This window comes from Phaseolus vulgaris, chromosome 10 (assembly GCF_000499845.2).
Source record: "Phaseolus vulgaris cultivar G19833 chromosome 10, P. vulgaris v2.0, whole genome shotgun sequence".
NCBI lineage: Eukaryota > Viridiplantae > Streptophyta > Magnoliopsida > Fabales > Fabaceae > Phaseolus > Phaseolus vulgaris.
Genome location: NC_023750.2, coordinates 31,456,605 through 31,478,110, shown reverse-complemented (window position 1 = coordinate 31,478,110; position 21,506 = coordinate 31,456,605). Strand labels below are relative to the sequence as shown.

At 33.8% G+C, this 21,506-nt stretch overlaps 1 protein-coding gene and 1 pseudogene across 2 annotated transcripts; both read right to left on the bottom strand.

Annotated features, from left to right (window-relative positions):
- Window positions 1–5,447: 5,447 nt before the first annotated feature.
- LOC137819900 (small nucleolar RNA R71) lies at window positions 5,448–5,553 on the bottom strand (annotated as a pseudogene).
- A 5,679-nt stretch (window positions 5,554–11,232) lies between these two features.
- Window positions 11,233–21,015, bottom strand: LOC137819356 (uncharacterized). 2 transcript variants are annotated; one of them, XM_068623170.1, is made up of 3 exons: window positions 20,465–21,008; window positions 20,240–20,363; window positions 11,233–12,434 (listed from the first exon to the last, which is right to left on the bottom strand). In XM_068623170.1, exons 2-3 carry the CDS (start codon window positions 20,296–20,298, stop codon window positions 11,597–11,599), a joined length of 897 nt encoding a protein of 298 aa, XP_068479271.1. In that variant the 5' UTR covers window positions 20,299–20,363; window positions 20,465–21,008; the 3' UTR covers window positions 11,233–11,596. The 2 variants fall into 2 exon arrangements, 1 of the variants encoding a protein (XP_068479271.1); XR_011082277.1 differs by lacking the exon at window positions 11,233–12,434 and adding an exon at window positions 17,272–17,616 and having other exon boundaries at window positions 20,465–21,015.
- Window positions 21,016–21,506: the final 491 nt, after the last annotated feature.

Genomic DNA, 21,506 nt, shown 5'->3' with positions numbered 1-21,506 from the left:
GGTTAAAAAATTGAAACAACCGATTGTTTCTTGCTTCTATTGTTTAAAAAGAGGCCATTTTGTAAAATTTTGCAAAGCCAGAAAAATTCTTGTTTCCAGAGGTATATTGAGAGGGATTCCTAAGAATCTTAATGGTTCTTATGATCAATCTAACATGAAAGGACTCAAATTCTTTAAAGGATCAAATCTTGTTATTTGATATGTTCTTTTTGCAGGATTTTTCTTCCATATTGAAGGATCTGTATAATCTTCCCTACATGGATGAATATGCTCAAGATATATAGCATTGTTTCTGGTGTTATGAACAGTTTCAATTTAATACAATGATCTTGAAGAATAATTTTTCATTTTCTCCTTATTCTTCTTGTACTTGAACAAACTGTATTAAATCCTATTCAGTGGTTTTGCAATTAGTTTCTAGCTTATCTGGTTATGTATCTTCTTTATTCTCATACAAACAATATGTGCTTTGATCTGTATCTCTCAATTTCGGTTTCTGTTGAAATATTTGATTTTATTAATCTCAAATTGTTGTCACAGAAATCAATCGATTGTTTTCACGAAACAACTGATTGTTTCAGCCCTGATAACACTGTAGTTAATTCTGCTTTATTTCTCTGTGCCTTGATTCGTATCTCTGATCATTCTGAGAGCCATTGGTGGTCAATGATGCATTTGTTACTGCTTTGAACATATTCTCTTCGTGCACTTACTGCCATTTATGGAATATATTCCTTCATATCTTGAAAATTAAAACCTTTTTAGGCTTGGTACTTTCTATGTGCATTCTGTTAGGGGACTGATAACTTACTTTATTGCATCTGAACAAATTCTTTTTCTCAAGGAAAAATAACCCACTAAATGTAAAACTGTGAAACTGCTTTATTACCTATATAATCATGGTTTGTGCAGCTATTTTTCTTCACAGATTCAACCCATTGTTTTCTCTCTGCATTCACGTCAAAGACTACTATCCTTCTTCACTTTTTGTTGGAAGTTAATTTCTTCTCCATGGATTCTACACCACCCTCTTTTAAAAGGATGAAAACCAGGGTTGTAAGGAAGGGAGGACGTTTGGAGAACTGGTTCTCTAGAGAAGGAGAGCAAATAGAGAAATACCTTCATGAGACAAGTCGGAAGGTAATCAATAACCCAAAGTTTATTTCCTTCAGCTGGATGAAGCAGCAAAAGCTTATGGAAGTAAGTAACTTGTTAAAGGAGCAAATGCTAAAAAGATTTATGGAAATGCCTAGAAACATATATCCAGATTTGGAAAAGAGTCTTTTACACAAATCTTCAATTTGTTGGTGATAATCTTTGCTCTTATGTGAAAGGGGTAGACATAAAGATGTTGGTACAGACCAACTCAAGACCTCTCCTTGCACAATATTTTGCCTTCTTTTTTAAAATTTGTCCTTGCTTGCTTACCAAATACACAATCTTCACATAATTTCTTGATGTAGTCACTAGCACAAAATGTATAAACAACGACTATTTATTTAGTGCGCTTCTAAGGTTAGCCGTTGTCATTCAAAAAGCGGTGGCATTTTTTAAATTAACTTCATTTACGAATACGACTATTTGTAATAGCCGCATTCTTAAGTCAAAGCACATGATTTACGAATGCGGCTATTTAAATAGCTGCATACTTAAATCATTTTTTACCCTAATTTTGAAACGCGCCACTTACGCTTTCATATATTTTTTCCTCTTGGTGCTTCGCGTTTTCTCTATGTTTCTGCTTTGGTGTTCTTCTCTTCTTCTGCGAGTTTCATTGTGTTCTCGTACCATTGTAAGTTCGTTTCTATCCTCTCTCTTTCTTCTTCACCAATGGTTTATAAATTTTTTTTCGTTTCACTTATTTGTTTGTTTTCTTGCATTGGCGAAGGGTTCTCTAGCGCTTCATTTTCTCTTTTGTTTCTGCTCTCGTGCTTCCTCTTGTTTTCCGTGAGCCTTCATTCTCTTCTTTACGGCATTGTAAATTCGTTTCGAGTTCTCTTTCTTCTTCACCATTGGTTTATATATTTTTTCCGTTTCTCTTATCTATTTGTTTTCTTGTATTGGCGAAGGTCACCACTGCTTCATTGCCTGTTGTTTTGATTTTTGCTATGCCGTATTTGCTCCATCGTTGTTGTTGTCACCGTCGTTGTTGCCTTAAGGTATAGGGTTTTATATTTTTATTTTTTAAATAAATTTAATAGGAATGCGGCTATTTACCATAGACGCATTTACGAATGCAGCTAAATGTCGCACTTGTAAATCTTCGATTTAAGAATGCGTATTGATCAAGTGCAACTATATAGTCACTCTTATAAATGTAAAATAACCGCACTTGTTTTGCCTTTCTGCACCAGTGAGACCAGGTATGGTAACCCATGGACCATTAATAAGTATCTAATTTCAGTAATATTTCATATTAAAATATAGGCAATTATGAGGATTTATTGCTAATTTACATATAAAATAATTTCTAATTTATGAATTTATACATTTATACATTTTTTATGATCTTTATTTGAACAAGAGCATTTTATTCCAAATTTGGTGTTAATTGTATGTTTCTAGGAGAGATTAAAAATTTGGATGAAAGAGAAATGATTTGAGCGAAAAAGAGAAAATTGGAACGTCCCAGAATGGGGAAAAGTGCCCAAAAAGCCAAATTTGCAACAAGAGATTCTCGCTCAAGCGAGAATGCTCCAGGACAGCTTTCGGAAATCAACGTCTTTCTCGCTCAAGCGAGAATGTATTAGACAAATTGGGCATGTTTATGTTTTATCACTTAGCCCATTAGCGCGACACAGGAAACGACCTAACCCTAAAAAATTAGGTTAAATAGGGGGCTAGAGGCTCAACCCTGGTGTACCAGATTGAGAGGAAAACACCATAGAGTGAATTGTAACCAATTGGGAGAATGGAAGGTGCTAGAAGTATGCGTGACTAAATCTACCCTTTGGGATTGGGAGTAATCTTCTCGAACTCTTATGTATTGAGGTGATATCTTATATATTAATATTCAGTTCTTGATTGATCATTGGTATTGTTGTTTTACTTCTAAATTTCCATGACAAATTGAGAATCTTAAATCTAATTGGAAAGTACTTTTAGGATTCAACCCTAAACAACAATACCTAACATATTTGAGTGTTAGGAATAAACTTGTAATGTTAATTGCTATTAACGTTTGAGCTTTGTTATAAGTTGTTCTTATAATTATGCGAGGGATCGATAGTTAGGGAACATTTTTAAGGATTTATATGCAAGGAATCGATATAAATGAATTTTATACGGGCATCAATTTCAATCAAAAGAACTTAATATTAACATGCTAATCAAAATACATGAGAGTGAGAGAGATAAAACCTAATCCCTATTATTCCAACTTAAAGCAATTAATTCTTTGTCTATTTTCTTATTAATCATTGCCAGCACAATCACTTCAACATTCTTTTTAATTGTTTTGTTTCATATTTAGTGATTCTTGTACATGATAATTCATTATTCCTTGTGGAATCGATATTCGTCCTTGGGTACAATTAATACTTCTGACAACGCGGTGCATTTGTTGTAAAAAGTCATCAAGTTTTTGACGTCGGAGAATAGGTTTGATTTATTGAGTATAATTTCCTAAGTATTGAGGATATTTTTATTGTTTTGATTTGTTTTTATTGTATTTATTTTTATTTCCAAATTTAATAATCTTTTTTTATTATTTTATTGTTATTAGCTTTATTTGTTGTGATTTGTTTTAGTTATTTTCTGATTTAATTTAGATTATTTTGTTTTATTAATTTTTTTATTTTTGAAAAAAAAAATTACGAATTTCTTGCTAACCCTTGCATTAGCTGCTTTTATATGATACTGAGGGGTCAGATTCCAAAAGACCAATTACTATTTGAAGCAGAAATTGAGAAGGTAGCTAGGAGAAACAAAAAATTAAAAACAATCGAAAATTTTGAAAATATTAGAGAAGACTCTTCGACAGATTCTTTTTCTAATCACATTTTTAAGGAATAGTGCAACATGGTGGCGAAGGAAGCACAACCTCCTATCAGGACTCTTGGAGAGTATGCCATACATCAAGGACACACAAAAATTTCTAACATTGCAATACCAACAACTAACAGGGCCTTGGATATGAAGCATGCATTCCTCACCCTTATTAGTGTTGAACAAGGCTCTGATGCCTCCAAATCCCTATTGATTGCTTGAAGGATGGATGTAGCTTGTGTGTGTGTGTTCTGATTAGTTTGAATTGTAAATCCACTCTTAGTTAGGATTCAACGTTGGTTTAAATCAAATCCTTTTGAAAAATAGTGTTTTACAAAGAAGTGGAAAAACAACCATTTATTTTATCGTTTCAATTGGTTGTTCGACACTTAGTGTTTTTGAAACAGATTTGCCAAAGCTTAAATTTGTAGACTTTGCTGTCAAACCAATTCAATCGGTTGTTTCGACAATTCAACCGATTGTTTTTTGAAATTTCTTAACAAAATCTGTTAAGTTTGGTAAATCTGTTTTAGCTTATCCAAAATTGTTTTGGCTCCTTCATTAAATGTTTTTACCTGCCTTTTGGAGTTTAAATATAGTGTTTTTAACGCTCCTAAAAAGAGAAATTAGAGATTAATCTTTTGAAAAACAGTTTTCTCCAAGATTTACATCAAGCTTTGGTTGAACTTGCTAAGAGTGTAATAGGACTGTGTGTAATCTTTTGTGATTCAATCATTATTAGGTGTGTTCTTTCCTTATTCTCTCTTGATCTGTAAACAACAGTGTTTCACAAGGTCAGAGGGTGTTCTGATATGTGGTGTGTTGTTTTGCCAAAAGAAGTGTGTGTTCTTGAGGGGTTCAAGATCATTTCTTTAGTGTGTGTGTGTGGTTGTAATATGTGATTGATTGCATAGTGGAATATCCAGTGGTTTCTGAGGAATGGATGAATCTCTTGGTGTAAGAGTGAACTAGTATAAATTTATTTGTGTGATTCTCTCTTTCCATAATCTCAATTTTATATGTTTTTAGTTGTTTTTATAAACTACTGACAAAAACAACCGGTTAAATCGCAAAAAAAGTTTTGTAATTTGAGCATTTTCATTCCTTTGGCTTTGATTCTTCATTGGCTTTCTCCAAACCTTCAAAGTTTGCGAAAAATGTCTACAAAAAATTCACCCCCTCTTGTTTTAGGCCTACAATTCTAACAAATAGTACAAATCAATTGACAGCGACAGACCATGAGGACCCCCATACACACTAGGCTAATTTTTATGAATTGGTGGGAACTATGGGTTTTCCATCAGGTTATTTGGAAAGTATATATATACGTCTGTTTTCTTTTTCTTTGGCAGGGAAAGCAAAAGAGTGGCTTATATCTCATCCTAATTAGAGTTTAACTAGATAGAAGGACGTGGAGGAATTTTTTTTTTTTTGCAAAGACCCAATCTCTCGTTACATTAAAGCTAAGTCTGAAATATCTATGTTCAGACAAAGATCAGAGGAGTCTTTCTGTGAGACATGAGAGAGATTCAAGAGGATGCTGAGAAAATGCCCAAATCATGGGTTTGAAGATATTGCTCAACTGGGCATATTTATTAATGGTCTCAGATCTGATACAAATATGCTTCTAGATGTCGCGGCTGATGGCACAATGATGGTTGTTAATGCAGATCAAGCAACGAGGATTATTGAAGCTTTGGCCACAACTTATTATCAAGCTCAACATGATAGACAAGGTCATCAAAAGAGAGGACTATTGGAGTTGAATACTGCAGATTCATTGCTAGCTCAAAATAAAATTATGACACAATAGCTTTAGCAACTAACCGCACAGATGGCCAAACTACCCCAAAAGTTGCATGTTGTCCAATCATCCCAAGGTCAGAACATACCTATCAGGTGTGATTTTTGTGGAGGTGACCATGCTAATGGTCACTATTCTTATCAAATCAAATCGCCTGAAGCGGAGGTGAATTATTTGAGCAATCAAGGAAGGCAAGGCGATTTTTCCAACAATTATTCTCAAGGTTGGAAAAATAATCAAAATCAGAATTTTGGGTGGAAACAAGACTATAGTACATCCAACAAGCAAGGGTCTTTCCAATAGTAGCATCAATTTAATTATCCATTTATCCCTAACAGGATGAGTAAATCTGAAGATGCTATGTCAAAGATTGTGAGTTCGCAGTATGACCACGATTAGGAGCATGGAGACTCAGATAGGACAGATAGACAAATAAATGTCACAACTTGCACAAATTATAGACGAAAAAATTGGTCAATTCTCAACTAACACTACAACCAATCCAAAATAGCATTGTAATAACATCACTACTAAGGGTGATAAAAGAACAAGATAGGGAGATGGTGAGATGGTGAGATGGTGGAAGTTGAAAAAGAAAAGGGAGAAAAGAGAAATTAGGGACAAAAATGTGAAGTTGTAAAGAGTAGAGTTTCAAAAGAATTATCTCATTCTCCTATGCATGTAAGAAAATAAAAGAAAGGATTATTTTATGATAAATTACTTCCAAAAAAAATATTTTGCACCATGGCTGGGAAAAAAAGGCATTTTTTGAAGGAAATAAAAGCAAGATATGTTGTTTTCAAGACAAAGATATAGAGTCGGAAGCTGAAAGCAATTTTTTAAAACCAAAGGACTTGTCAAAGAAATTCAGGGATCCAGGGAGTTTTACTATTTTTGTGTCAATTGGTGATTTATTTGTGAATAATGCCTTATTGGATTTGGGGTCAAGTGTAAATTTGATGCAACTAACCATGTTAAGACAGATAGGTGATTTGGAAGTTAAAGCCACCAAGATACAGTTACAATTGGCGGATAAAAGGGTGAAACATCCTTATGATGTGGCGGAATATGTCCTTATAAAAGTAGACAAATTCATGTTCCCAGTAGATTTTGTTATCTTGGACATGAAAGAAGATAAGGAGGTTCCTTTAAATCTTGGAAGACCTTTCATGGAAACTGTTAATGTTATAGTGGATGTAGAAAAATGAGAACTTAGAGTTAGGTCTCATGATGAAGAGGTCAGATTTAATCTTTTTGATAATGTAACTAATTGTATTGTAGATAAGAATGGGAGACAAGAGGAAATTTCAAAAGATGATGAGCAGATGGTGAACTCAAAGCCAAAGGAGAAAGTTACATGTCATGAAAAGTTAGAGGCAAAAGGATGTTGAAGATGAATAAAGCTTCTTCTCAGCAAGTCTTAGTGTGTGTGTTTGATGTAGAAAAATGTATTGTTTGCTTTGAAGTAAGTGAGGATGTTATTAGTAGTCATAATAGGTTAGAGGGAGTTTAAGGTGGCCTTTTGCTTAGTGACCTACTTCATATCCCTAACCAAGGTGATAAGATTAAGCACAAAAAGTTTTTCAAAACTCTTTTATCAACTACCTTAAGTTTTCTCAAAATCAGGTTACTGCACAAAAATGAATTTGTTGATTTGTAAAACAATAGATTTATTTCTGAACTGGTTAATGTTTTTCAAAATTCTATTAGGGCACTAAACAGTTTGTTGCAATCCTTTATTACAGTTAAGATGAGCTAGAAATGGTTTTAAAGTCATCTTTTGTTTTTCATTAAAACAATTCGTTTATTTTAACCTCAACATGTTCTCTTTATAACAGCTTTCAACTGCTTTTTGAAAAATTGTTATAAACTGTTTTCTATATAAAGAGAGGCACATCTCAGATGAATAATAACTTAGTGATCACGTTTTTTAACACAGATCAAAGAGTTTTCATTGAGAGACAAAAGTTTTGAATGTTTTCTTGAAAGGTTCTCTTAAAGAAATTCAAGTGTGCTTGTTCATTGTGTGCCTTGGTCAAGGGTTGAGGTTTTGTCATTGCTTAAATGTCAAAAAGTGTTGTTGTTTTAGGTTTCTTGCATCTTCTTTTTAGGTGTTTTCTTTCCTTATTCATTCTTATGTAAAGGTGGTTGTATAGACACTTCTTCATATGGTTTCTTGAAGTGTTCTTGCTGCTGAAATAGAGTTTTTCGGCATTGTGTGTGCCTTGTTCTTGAAGGGTTCAAGAACCACAAGGTTTTGTAATTTGTTTTGAATTGTTTAGTGGATTTGACCTTGGTGTGAGGTGAGATTGAATGTAACTCTTGATGAGTGAACCAGTATAAACTATGAGTCCATCTTTCTTCTCAATCCCCTGCACTCGTTTTATGCATAATTTGATAATCTGTCAAAAAATAAATCTATTGAATCAAAATTAAATTTGTTTTTTCTAGGCTTGTTCATACTGCCCCCCCTCCCCCCCTCTTGAAGTTAAACACTAATAGACCCAACAAAGGAGACTGAAACAATCAAGGAAAACTAGTGGAAGGATATGAGTACCCAGGACAACCTATCTTGCTCAACGCATGTAGGGGTAGAGGAAGGAAGAAAACAAAAAAATTATGGGTCATCATGGAATTAAAGATGGACAGAAAAATTGAAGTTGAACAGCCATATTAAAGGCGGACCAAAGTGATAACAAAAGCACGGATTGAACAAGATAATTATCAGCCTTGGTAACAAACTTTCATCAAGCTATATGACGTTAAACGAACGCTTACTGGGAGGCAACCCAGTCCAATTTTTTTATTGTCTTGTTACTTTTGTTCATTTTATTTTCAAAATAATGTTTTCTGGCAGGAAGTCTTGCACAAGCGAGAAAATTATGAAAAGAGGGGTGCTCTTGGGAGTTATCTCGCTCAAGCGAGCTAATTCTCACTCAAGCGAGTAAAACGTCGAAAATTCTCGCTCAAGCGAGATGATTCTCTCTTAAGGGAGATGATTCTCTCTTAAGCGAGATGATTCTCTCTTATGCGAGAAAAACGTCGAAAAAATTGAATTTCCTACAGAGAATCTTGCTCAAGCAAGAAATTTTTGCAAAAAATCTCTGAATGAAAACCCAATTGCAAGTTATATAATTTGGCCTGGGGACAAGTTTTATTATTAAGGGGGCAGATCCAGCAAATAAAGAAAGACTATAGAGGAAGATTTTAACAAAGAGTTGAATGACTTCTTAGGAAGAGAGGATTGAGCAAAAATATGGTTTTATCTTTCTAATTCTCTTTTCTTTATATTTATTTGGATTTTTTTTTACTTTTCTGTTTATATTTTCACTTTTATTTTTTGGTTATTTCATTTATTTTCTTATTTTATAGTTTGAATAAATTTGTTGTTTTGTTAGTTTTATGTCTTGAATAAATTTCTATTTTAATTTGTTTGTTTTCTACCCTTTTTTTCACAAATAAAAGAAACTAGAATATTAATTTTGACTTGTGAAAAAAAGGAATTTGTATTTAAATGTTAAATAGTGAGATGAATTTGTAATGCAGCACAAGAGAGTTACATATGAATTTTTATGCCTATATTTATTATTATTAATTGCAATTATTATTAATGTTAGAAACAAAATGCAGTGGGTGAGACTCGAATCCAAGTCTTTTGAGTGACCAAAAAAGACAAATTCTTTCGTCATATTATAATTTTTATTATATTTCTTATTATTTTTAATATTAATATTAATATTAATATTAATATTGTTATTGTTCTCGCCGATTGTCTCCTGCCAGTTGACTAGGTTGAACGCCTCCTCCTGGTGCCTCTTCTGGAATCAGACATACGTTTCCTTCTTGGCGTTAGAATAAGGCTTCGTTGGGACAGAGGGCGCCCTACCTATTGATTACACTCTAACGATCAAGTCAGCTAGGGTTCACCAAAAGTAAACAGTTTTCAGTCTAGTGTGCAAAAACAGCGTACCTTCACAAGGAGACTTCATCCCCTTTTATCACCGCAAACGCAACGTGCAACCATTTTCCATGGAGATAAGCAAATCTTAACTGAAAATAATCATATTAGCTTTTATTTCTAACAGAAAACCGCATGCCATGGGCTCTAACACTCTTCCAGTGCTATCTGCAAGCCCACCTTCTGTTATCAATGCATCACCCCATCTACTTAGGGTTACTGGCAATTAGCCACGTGCAACAAAATGCAACAGAAAAAATATTGTCACGTAATAATAACAAGTATACATAATAATATCAAATATACAGTAATAATAATATGCGCAATAATAACAATTATACACAATAATAACAAATATTATATTCACCACTCCAAATATATCTATAAACACGGGTATATCGATTTATTCACGTAATGACCCTCTCGTGCGCCTTGGACCCATCCTTGAAAAAGGCCATTAACGCAAGTTTCACCCAAGCCAAATAACCGAGTTGTCTCCTTACTCTACCCAAGAACCGAGTTGTCTCGAAATTGCTACCAAAAACCGAGTTATGACCAACACAATTATTAATTTTAATATTAATATTATTAATAATATAATATTATTAATATCATTTATATTATTAATATTATTTATAATATAAATATCCTTAATGTCACTTTTAGCTTACATACGGAAAAGAATCCTATGTAATCACTTTTATTCTTATATATGAAAAAAATCCGTATATAATGTCTATTTACATACTGAATTAAATTTGTATGTAATTCTCACTTTACATACGGATTTTGATCTATATGTAATAATTGGTATGTAAATGAACAATTTCTTGTAGTGAACAGTTTTGAGAGTTTTGCTGATGAATTGACAGTTGTGGTTGCTTTATTTTTATTTTTGTTGCATCATAAAAGAGCATGAAGATGATTGAGGCATTTGTTTGTGTTAATTAGGAACCTAAAGCCAAAAAGGCCACCTTTATCTTATTAGAATTCCATTTTTTTTATATCCCCTTTGGGTCAAGAAATTTTTTGTTAATATTGCACCTTAACCTTTAATGGTATATTTTCCTACCCTTTCGCATGTTTAAGAAAGGAGAACATAGATGCAATACATATATAAAAGGGAATGGTTGGTTTTGGTTGTGAAAGCTCAAAAGGTTGAAAATAGTCACTTATGAAGATTTATTACTAATTTACATATAAAATAATTCCTAATTTATGAATTTATACCTTTTTAAATAGTTTATGATCTTTATTAATAAAAGCATTTTATTCCCAAATTTGGTGTTAATTGCAGGTTTCTAGTGATGGAGATCAAGCTCAAGTGGACATAGTGGCCAATCATCAAGAGCAAGAAGAGGATGAGGCTCAAATAGAAGACGCCCATGGAGGTCAAAGCCCACCTCAAAGGCTTACTAGGAGCATGTTCAAAGCTTTAGGAGCTAATGGACGTTTATTTTCTCTTTTTGTAATTTCTTTGTTTGAAGGTGCTTAGAGAGAAACATTAGAAACCTCTTTTGTTAAAGCATCTTTAGGTCTTTAGAATAGGAGTCTTAGGGGGGGTGTTAGTAGATAGGTGTATGAGTAAATAGGGAGGTGCCAAAGTGAGAGAGAAGGTCACACCTTCTTCATGACTATAGTTGGCGCCACTTTCATTTGTTTTTGGGGGGAATTTTGAATTCATTTAGCTTTGCATTTCAGCACCTCTAGGCTATAAATTAAGGTGCTGCCTTTGTATTTTTCAGATTTGAAATTTGATTAGAGAAACTATACTCAATTTTTGAGAGAGCATTGGAGAGCTTTGTGCCTTCCTCACTAGTCTTATCTTGAGAGTTTCCATGGTTACCTCAAGTGGCGGCTTGCACACTCATAGCGGCTTGCACCTTCATTGCAAGATGAACTAAGGAACCCAATGATGAATACTCTTGTAACTCAACAATGTCTTGAATATCCTTCCTAAGACCACTCACAAACCTAGCAATCATAGCTTCCTCACTTTCTTCTAATTCAATTTTAAGCACAAGCATCTCCAGCTCCTTATAATATTCATCCACATTTACCGTGCCTTGTTGAAACCGTTGGAGTCTCAACATGAGGTCTTTCCTAAAATGTGGGGGCACAAATCTAGCGCGCATGTGATCCTTTAAAGAGTTCCAAGAGTCCACGGGAGGACCCTTGTGATAGATAATGTCCTTTACAATACCATGCCACCATTTCATGGCATAATCACTAAACTCTAAGGTGGCTAGCTTAAGCTTATGCTCATCTTGGATCTCATGGATCTCAAATATTTGTTCACACTTAGCCTCCCAATCTAAATATACATTAGGATCACTAGAGCCATTAAAACAAGGAAGCTTGACCGAAGGTAGCCTAGACTTTGCATCTTGGTAGAAGCCATTTCCATAGTGATGTCTCTCCCCTTGGTTGTGATGTCTATGTCCATGAAATTGGGGTGGAGTTCTCCTTCTCCTATGGTCTTCTTCACGGCCAAAATCATTTGAAGAAGCTCTTGTTGAAGGTCTATGTGAATGATGCCCATCATGGATAGAAGGAGATGGTCTAGCTTGTTGCACCTCCATCTTTTGCAATTTCTCTTCCAAACGCCTAATTGTACGTTGTGCTTCATGTAATTCACCAAGGACCGAAGCTTTGGAAGGAGAATGTTGCTTGTAAGATGCATCACTTGAAAATCCAGCCATTTGCAAATAAAAAGAAACAGCAAACACACAAAAACAACAAACAAGTCAAGAAACAAAATTAGCAAAAACAGTGAGTTTGGCAATGAAATTGCCGAAATGAATTTGGTAAGAAAAATAGGTCACTCTCAAAGAAATAATGTCCTTGCACCAATCTGATCTTGAGGTCTTCGAATCCTCAAATGAAATATGTCAAAGCAAGGCACACCAATCTCAAAGCCAACCAAAACAAAACCAATGAAGCAATAAAGAAAACAAGAAAAAGTATAAGCAAAGAAAGGCTACAACAAAAGGAATACTAGATGTTTGACAAACTCAAAGATTAATGAACAAAAGACAAGCAAGAAAATTAAAGAACTCAATGAGAAAATAGGCACACAAAACAATACTTAAAGAAAAGAACTAGAGTAGATGAAGAAAACAAAAATTAGCTACTGGAAAATATTTTTTATGCAAACTGTGCTTGATGTTCACTAGAATTTGATTTTTCAAACTTTATTCAGCTGTTGCATAAATTCAACCGATTGTTTCAGCCCTGTCAACATTGGTTAAATCTGTTTTAATTCTTTGTGCTTTGATTTGCTTATCTGTTCAAATGCAATGACGTTTGTGATAAAAAAAAACGCATTAATTACTGCTTTGAATACAAATTCTCTCTACAATAACTGCTCTTCATGGAATATATTCTTCTAAACATTGAAAATTAAAGTTGCTCTTAAGTTTGGTCAAATCAGCATGTGTTTTATGTGCTTTCTGTTAAGACTGACAAACTACTTTATTGTTCTGATTTGATTCCTTTTCAATTTTGAATTTAACCCACTAAAAGCCAAAACTTTGACTGGCTATTCTGATTATAAATGTGAGGTTATTTGTTGCAATTGTTCACAAGAAACAACCTGTTTGTTTTCCTTCTCTCTACACAAAATCTGTTCTGCAGTTTGCCCTCATTCTCTTTAACTAAACCATGGCATCAACACCTCCCTCATTTAAGAGGATGAAGACAAAGGAAGTAAGGAGTGGCGGAAAGCTGGTTTTCAGGAGAATCTAAACTTATTGACAAGTTCCTACATGAAACAAGTAGGAAAATTGTCAACACTCCAAAGCTTGTTTCCTTCAGCTGGATGAAACAGCAGAACCTTACTGTGATGAGGAGTCTTTTAAAGGAACAAAGGCTGAAGAGATTCCTTGAGATGTTTGGGAACATCTATACAAATTTGGTGAAGGTATTTTACACAAACCATCAATTCAATAGTGACATTTTAATTTCTCATGTGAAGGGGGTGGACATTGAAATCACCAATGAAGTTTGGACTGCTATAATTGAGCTGAAATTCTCTGGATTAAAAATCAACAAGGCAATCTTGGAGTGATAGAAGAGTTCAACAAAATGCAATTGTCTCAAGAATCCCCTCTCAGAGGTGAGAAACTTTTCAATTGGATGGTTGAAGCTTGATGAAAGGCTCATTGCCTTCATACTTTCCTGGATTGTCACACCAAGGGGGAGAAATAATTCTACTCTCTCTGAAGAAGATTTGCTTTTAATCTATTGCATCATGAACAAGGTCAAGCTCAACTGAATCCACATCTTCAAAGATCATATGCAAAAGGCTATAAGGTTAAGTGATTTCCACTATTCATATGCCATTTTGATTTCTAAAATTCTACATTATTTTGAAGTAGATATAGAAGAAGGACTGGATGAGATTATAAAGCCTTCAAGTGAAATCAATAGTGGTTCCCTAAGCAAAATGGAGTTCACCAAGATTGGTGGAAGGTGGGTAAGCAAGGATGGATATAAGTTGGCCCAAGTGGAACTCATGTTGAATAAGAGACTGGAGCTGCAACAAACACAGTAGACCCTGCTACGGGAACTCATGAAGTTGATCCAAGTACTGACCACATGGGTGATAGGATAACTTCAATGTCTTCTTTTGAAAGGCTCATGGTAAGTAGGATGGATAACTTTGCGGAGAATCAAAGAAATCTTCATGAGTTGTGTGAATTAAGGTTTCAGCATATGGATTCAAGGTTCCAGACCTTGGATGAACAAATTGAGGAGGTTCAAAACCAAATGCTTGATCTGCAATATGGAAGGAATGACTAAAGCAAGTTTGAGGCTTTCACTTTAATTTCTAGTTTACTTTTCTGAACAATTTCTTTTCTTTTATGTTGTTTTTAATCCTTCTATCTTTCTATTTGTGAAGACAAATAGGGGGAGAAGTGAGTTTTGGGTTGTAATGTTCCTATATTTGCATCTGTTTTTGCTTTGAACATTTGTTTGAACATTTCTTTAACTGGTTTTTAACTTGTTATAAACTCTGATACATATTTTAACCAGTTATTCCTGTGAAATAACCGATTGTTTTTATGATGTTGCATCTATGCATGTTTGACTGGTTTCTCACATTGATTTGGCTTATATTCCTTATGGAAATCACCTAGTGGAAACTAGTTTGTGGTGCTTGATTAATCTGGAATAGCTTATCCTGTATTTCTATTTTTGCTTGTGAATGCAGGTTAAGCAAGATTATAAACAGAACATTCCAAAAAGCATCCCAGGGATTTGTCTTCATCAAATTGGGGGAGATTGTAGAACATGGAAGCTTTGATGAACCAAATATGTGATGAAGGCTTGATGCTTTGTTGCTTTGGTTAAAGCTTAGTTCTAGGGTGTTTAGTATTCTTGTAAAGATCATTCTTAATGTTGTGCACAAGCTGAATCAATATGTTTTAAAAGAGAAAAATGTTTTTCAAAACAAAGAGAAAAACAACCGGTTGAATTCATGATATAATCGATTGTTTTACACTTAGCTTATTTGAAGGTTTTCAAAACTATTTTTGACTTGGTTGACTAACTATCAAAACCAAATCAACCGGTTCAAACGACATTTCAACCGGTTGATTGTCACATTTCTTAATAGCTTTTCAAAAACCTATTAAATCTGTTTTCAGATGAATTAAAACCGATTTGTCTCATGATTGACTGCTTAAAACGACTAGATTTAAGAGTTATAAATATGGTTTCTCTTTATATTCAAAAACACACAGAAAGTGAGATTGAAAACGTTTTTTAGAAGAAATTTGATTCAAAGTTTTGCAAGATTGCCTAAAGGTTGTGCATTGGTTCAAGAACTGATCTTAGGAGCTATATGATTCCTGAAATACCAAGTGTAATTTGTACCTTTTTTATTTTTGTAATTGTTACTTTTCTATACATGTAAAGTTTGTAAGCCTATAAGGTCAGAGGGTGTTCTGATTGTGGTTGTGTGAAAGGCAAAGAGGGTGAGTGTTCTTGGGTTATCAAGATCACCTCTTTGTGACTTTGAGTGTGTCTAATTTGTGATTGATTGCTAGTGGTTGAGTGAACTAGTAAAAATTAATGGTGTAATCTCTCTCTCTTTCTCTCATTTCTTATAAACTATTTGATTTCATTTTGTTATTTATGTTGCCATAAACAACTAGTTTAAACGAAGTTTCAACCGATTGATTTTCTGCAAACAGATTCAATTACTTTGTTTGATTGGCTTCCTTGATTACTCTTTCTGTGATTGTTGTTAAAACTTCATTCTTATCCAATCTTTGCGGAAAAAAAAAATTGTCAAACAATTCACTGAAAGTAATTTGGGCCAACTACAAGAGTTATGGCTAGAAGAATTCAAGAGGATTGGAACACTGTTACTGATGGCAGAGAAACGTTCCTCTATATGTTCAAAATGCCATAAGCTTAGTGTAGAGTAGAATTTATTTTCTGTCAAAATTAGAATAGGAAATTGCTGTAAATTTTCTTCGAATTTAATTTTGGCACATAAAATCAACCTAGGTTAATTTAGAGTTTCTAAAACCTCTAAATTCACCTATGCCGGTTTAGGCAAGGTAAAAGAGTACACAATTAACACACGCTCCATGTGTTAAATGTGTTGCACGGCTACCTCCACATGATCCATATGAAACATGTGCTAAAAAGCTTTTCAACATATGTTAAATATGTTTCATGTGCTTCATGTCCTCTATGTGCCAAGATGCATTAGGTGGACATTCCAAAGCTATTTCACTTGCATTTGAATTTCATTTAACCAGTCCTCCATTGCTATAAAAGGAGGAGCCTACCTCATGTAAAAGGTTGATTAATCATGGAGTGAAATTGCTGCCAAATTTTTGTGTCAATTCTTCACTCTTGTCTACTTCCTCTCTAGGATAGGCAAGGTTAGTTTTCAACCTACATCTTACAAGTGAGTTGGCCAAACCACTCACCTTCATACTTGACCTGCACCTCCAAGGCAACCGTGATCTCCATGTGAGAGCCTTGTCCGTGAGCAATCCATGAAAGCTTCCGCAACTCCACCAAAGTTAATCAATCGGATGAAAGCATGCACCTATCATTAAATCTAATGGAGATTCACACTAAGGAAGATACTCTGGACTAATTATCCAAGAGCTACATTGGACAACTAAGGTACAAGGAGGGCTTTGAATAGTTAAAGGACAATACAATTATATGTAAGAAAGGCTATATTAGACTTCATTACCTGAGGGAGGATACGGTATTCATGACAGAAAATGAAGGTGCAAGCATCCAAGCAGAGATTCAAGATAATGAACAATGCTTCTCCACACTATTGGAAATCGATTCTACAATGGTCCAAATGGGAGAGGATGGGAAGTATACTAACTTGGGTGAACTGCATAAGGGTTCTTTTACATACGTGGAATATACACTACTTTATAATGGTAATTTCTACAATCAAAACTCGTATAAAAAGTTTATAAAGCAATAATAGACAATAAATTACTGGAGTTTGCTAGAATGTGCATAAGAGTACTAATTGGATGGGAAGCAAAATCAATCAACCGATTAAAATCAATAGGGACATTTGCAACATTGTTAATACATAAGAAAAGCAATGCAGGGGGACATGCAAGTGCATAAATGCGATCAAGAACTCAAACGATTAAGCATTATAAGTAGGATCTCAGCAAATGAAATCCTTGGATAATAATCTTATAGGTACAAAGGTGATTTATAGGCCACTGCAGCAGAAGCCCTTGTCGACGACCAAATATGGCAAGGTCAACCTTCTTTTGAGTCGTTGAAGAGCGATTAGAGACATGGTATACTGGGCACAGGGCTTTACACAAAGATGGAAAACTCTGAGGTCCCAAAGATGCCTCTGCAAAAAAAGAATTTCATCTTTCAGTTGACATTAGAGCCAGAAAGCAAGAATATACCATGGACCCAAACTAAGCGTCTAAGGGCAGATCGTCCAAGGACCGTGTTTGGGATTCACATGAAGAAACATTTACACTACAAGAAAATTTGGTATTACATACATCACCACATGTAAGAGACCAAATCCGTATGTAAAACAAAGTTACATATGAAAAAAAAATCGTATGTAAAACTGTCATATGTAATTATTACATACAAATTCAAAATTCATATGTAATTACATATGGATAAATCGGTATGTAATTTTTGTATGTAACTTTGTGGTAGAATTATAGACGGATAAATCCGTATGTAACTGTATTTTTTTTTAGTATTTCAATTTGAGATGAACATGATATTGTAAGATTTACTAATAAATTTTAAGGCCAATTTCAATTTAATGCATGAATAACACAAGGTGAAGAGTCGTAGGTGTCAAATTGTAAGGATCCTAAGAAGCATTAGGTGTGTCCTTCAACAGCATAATTGTTCTGGCAAGGTAGAAATATGAAGGCATAAAAAGAGAAGGAAAAGAGGAAGCAAAATAGCATACAAAAACGTAATAGAATGAGAAAATTAAAGACAAGACTTGTTGTGTATGAATTTAAAACTCAATTATTATTATTATTAAACTCTCAAAGCTAATCCAATATTTAAGAATTATACTCAAAAGCACTATATTTGACTAAATTGGTATCCACATTCAATGAAACCATCTTAGTCTTTGAAGAAGTAATCAGTATCCTTAAACATGAAACAATACTTAAAGATTGACCAGTTTTATTATAAGATTTCTTAACTTATAAAATAATCTATAACATTATATAAGACATCACAAATATTTCTATCATATAAATATCAAAAAATCTAGAAAAATACCAGACAAAGACTAAAGCACTCAAGTCTCCATTTATATTAAAACAAATCTCGTATATATAGTAACCAAATTTGCAACAAATAACAATAGTCCTCATATAAAAAAACCCAAAGATTGCACCAAGTGATCCAAAATCATAATATAGTTAATCAAAAGTTGTAGACAAAATAACCTAAATGGAAGAATCAGAATTTAAAATAATCTCACAAACCATTTCTAACAGAAATTTTGTAGTTTGCTGCTCCACACATCTTTCCACATTTTGATTTATTTGATTAGGATTGGGGAGTAAGGAAATTATTTAATTTTTGTTGAATTTATTGATTGCCATGTTACGTTGCTATCTAAAGGCAAAGAAATACATTGAGAGTGTGCCACAATCTTTTACAAATCATGTATTAAATTGAAATCTAATGAGCTATAATGATACGAGATGAACATAAAAAATATGTTTACTAAACCTATTTACATGATATATTAATCTTGTTTAAAAAAGAAAATATTTTTTTTAAAGTTTTTAAATTATAATCCTTAAAAAATAGTATTTTTTTTATCAACAACATAAAATAAATAAATAAAAATCACTTAAAGAGTGATCCAACTCTTGTACAAAACCGCACAAAAATGAACAACCCTTCTAGTTGGACTAAGACCATACCTTAAAAAATAGTATAAGACAAAGCAGATGATCAATAAGTTTGATCTAAATAGCCTAATGGAGAATAAGTTCTTTAAGGGTAAAATTCTCATTGCCATTACTTGAGTAGTGGGCAGCTTAGATAAGCATCACTGCCATCAAAAAGTAACTAACTTGTGTTTGCATTTGGATTTGGAAGAGCTTTAGTATTAATTTTTCATATAATAATCAAAATTTAACAACAATTTATGATTATTTAACCTAGGTAACTTGTTCTTATGCAGACAAGCAATCATTTGGGTAAAAAGTTTGGTCCGTTAAATATAATTCTAGTATAGCTCAAAATTTGTCTCAGGGCATGAACTTTACATGCATTAGTAGCTACAAATAGAAGAAATCATAGTTAGTCCATTTATCAATAGGCTTGCTTCTTGTGTTTCCATTCAAGTATTTTGATTTTACCATTTATTAAATGTTGCATTTTCTCTTTAAACCTTACAGCCAATTAGACCTCTCCTATTTTCTTCACATCTGAACTTGTAGTACTAAAACATGATAACAACGTGAGTACACCCTATCGGGTTCAAGGGTGGACAACCTAATTTTCACCTTTCTTATTCTTAAATCCTTTGATCCACCTCATTTCTCTTCCCCATGTTAATGACCATAAACCCATATTGTGATAACAGTAGATGGATCAAAAACTTCCCAAATATATTCCTTGTTCCAACCAATACTTAGTGTCATAAAATCCCCTTCAATCTCTTTGTAGTTAACATTTTTTTCATGCAGTTGACTTAATCAGGCACAAAGCCTACATGATGACTATTCGTTAAAGATTCACATGAAAATCCGAGATGTTCATGATATCACATTAACCCTTTATGGGATAAAAGGGCAACCTATCGAGGGACTAATTAGTATACTTAGATACAAACTAGTAATCATAACTCCAACCAGAAAATAAATATAGAGAAAGGTGAACAATGAAGCCTCAATCAAAATCAACACACTCAAAGCAAATAATAAACCATCACAATCACATTAAAATTTATCACAACAAAAAATCACCTAGAGTGAAATGAACACAACTCTGAGATCCACGCTACAAGCTTTTCCTCAAGCACCATACCATCTGAGTTCACGACGAAGCCTCTGCTTCCTGACAAACTTCATACCCGATTGCAACTTCCACCTTTAAAATTTTGGATTCCAAGTCACAAATGCCTTACCTTTATATTAGAGTTTGTGAACACTTTACCAATTGAAACATGGAGAAATTATAAATTTACTTACCAAGTAGGGTTTCCAAGCACACCAGCGACGTCGGAAATGCTACAATCTCAAGGATTGGAGCATTTGGCACACGATAGTGTTTAGGGATTGGGGATTGGTACCTCACTTCGTCTTCCCTCGCACGCTGGAAAAGCTAGAACACGAAGGGCAGGAAGACAATAACAGGCTCTGCATTCAAAACTTTGTCGATGTCGCTTCCTTCGTTTTCTTTCAGGTGTGTCGTTTTATCTCTCTGACAGGGATATTCTGTGCATTAAGGAGTAGGACGTGGACGACTGCGTCTACTCCTTGGTTCGCGCCTTCCCATCCTCTCCCATTCCTCCAAACTCAGCCTCCTCGAAACTCTCTGCTCCAACCTCGTCATCCTCCTCCCCAACGTCGATTTTCTCTCTAGAGCCTTCGATTTCGGAAAGATAGGGGAAATTTGGAAAATGGGTTTCGATTGGCTTTCAGAACTCTCAGTTTCGATTTCAATTTCAGGATGGGTTTTAATTTCACAATGCACTTCACAGACTAGGGTTCATGTCAGATGGTTTTGTGTTTTGAAACATAGGAACTTGTTTCACGTATTTGAAAACACTTATTTTTTTTATTTTTTAAGGTAATACTTTATATACGCATATAATTTATATGTAATTATTTCAGCTTTTTTTTAATTTTGTATGTAATACTTTATACCCAAATATAATTTGTATTTAATCATTTACAAACGCAAAAATTCATATGTAATGTCTATTTACATAATTAAATTTGTATGTAAATATCTGTATGTAATGCTTACGTTACATATGGATCAAGATTTGTATGTAATAATCGATATGTGTTGATTTTTTTCGACAAATGTACCGAATCAAATGTAATATAGTACTATTTAAAGTACGAATGTCGAATTCACACGGAACAATTCTAATTAAGATGTTTTGTTATAAAACTCATAAAGTATAGAAAATAACTTTGAGAACTTTTTCATAACCAAATTAAAGATTATACAAGAAGTGTACCGACCGGGTCATCGGGTGTGATGACGTGGACAAAAGAAAGG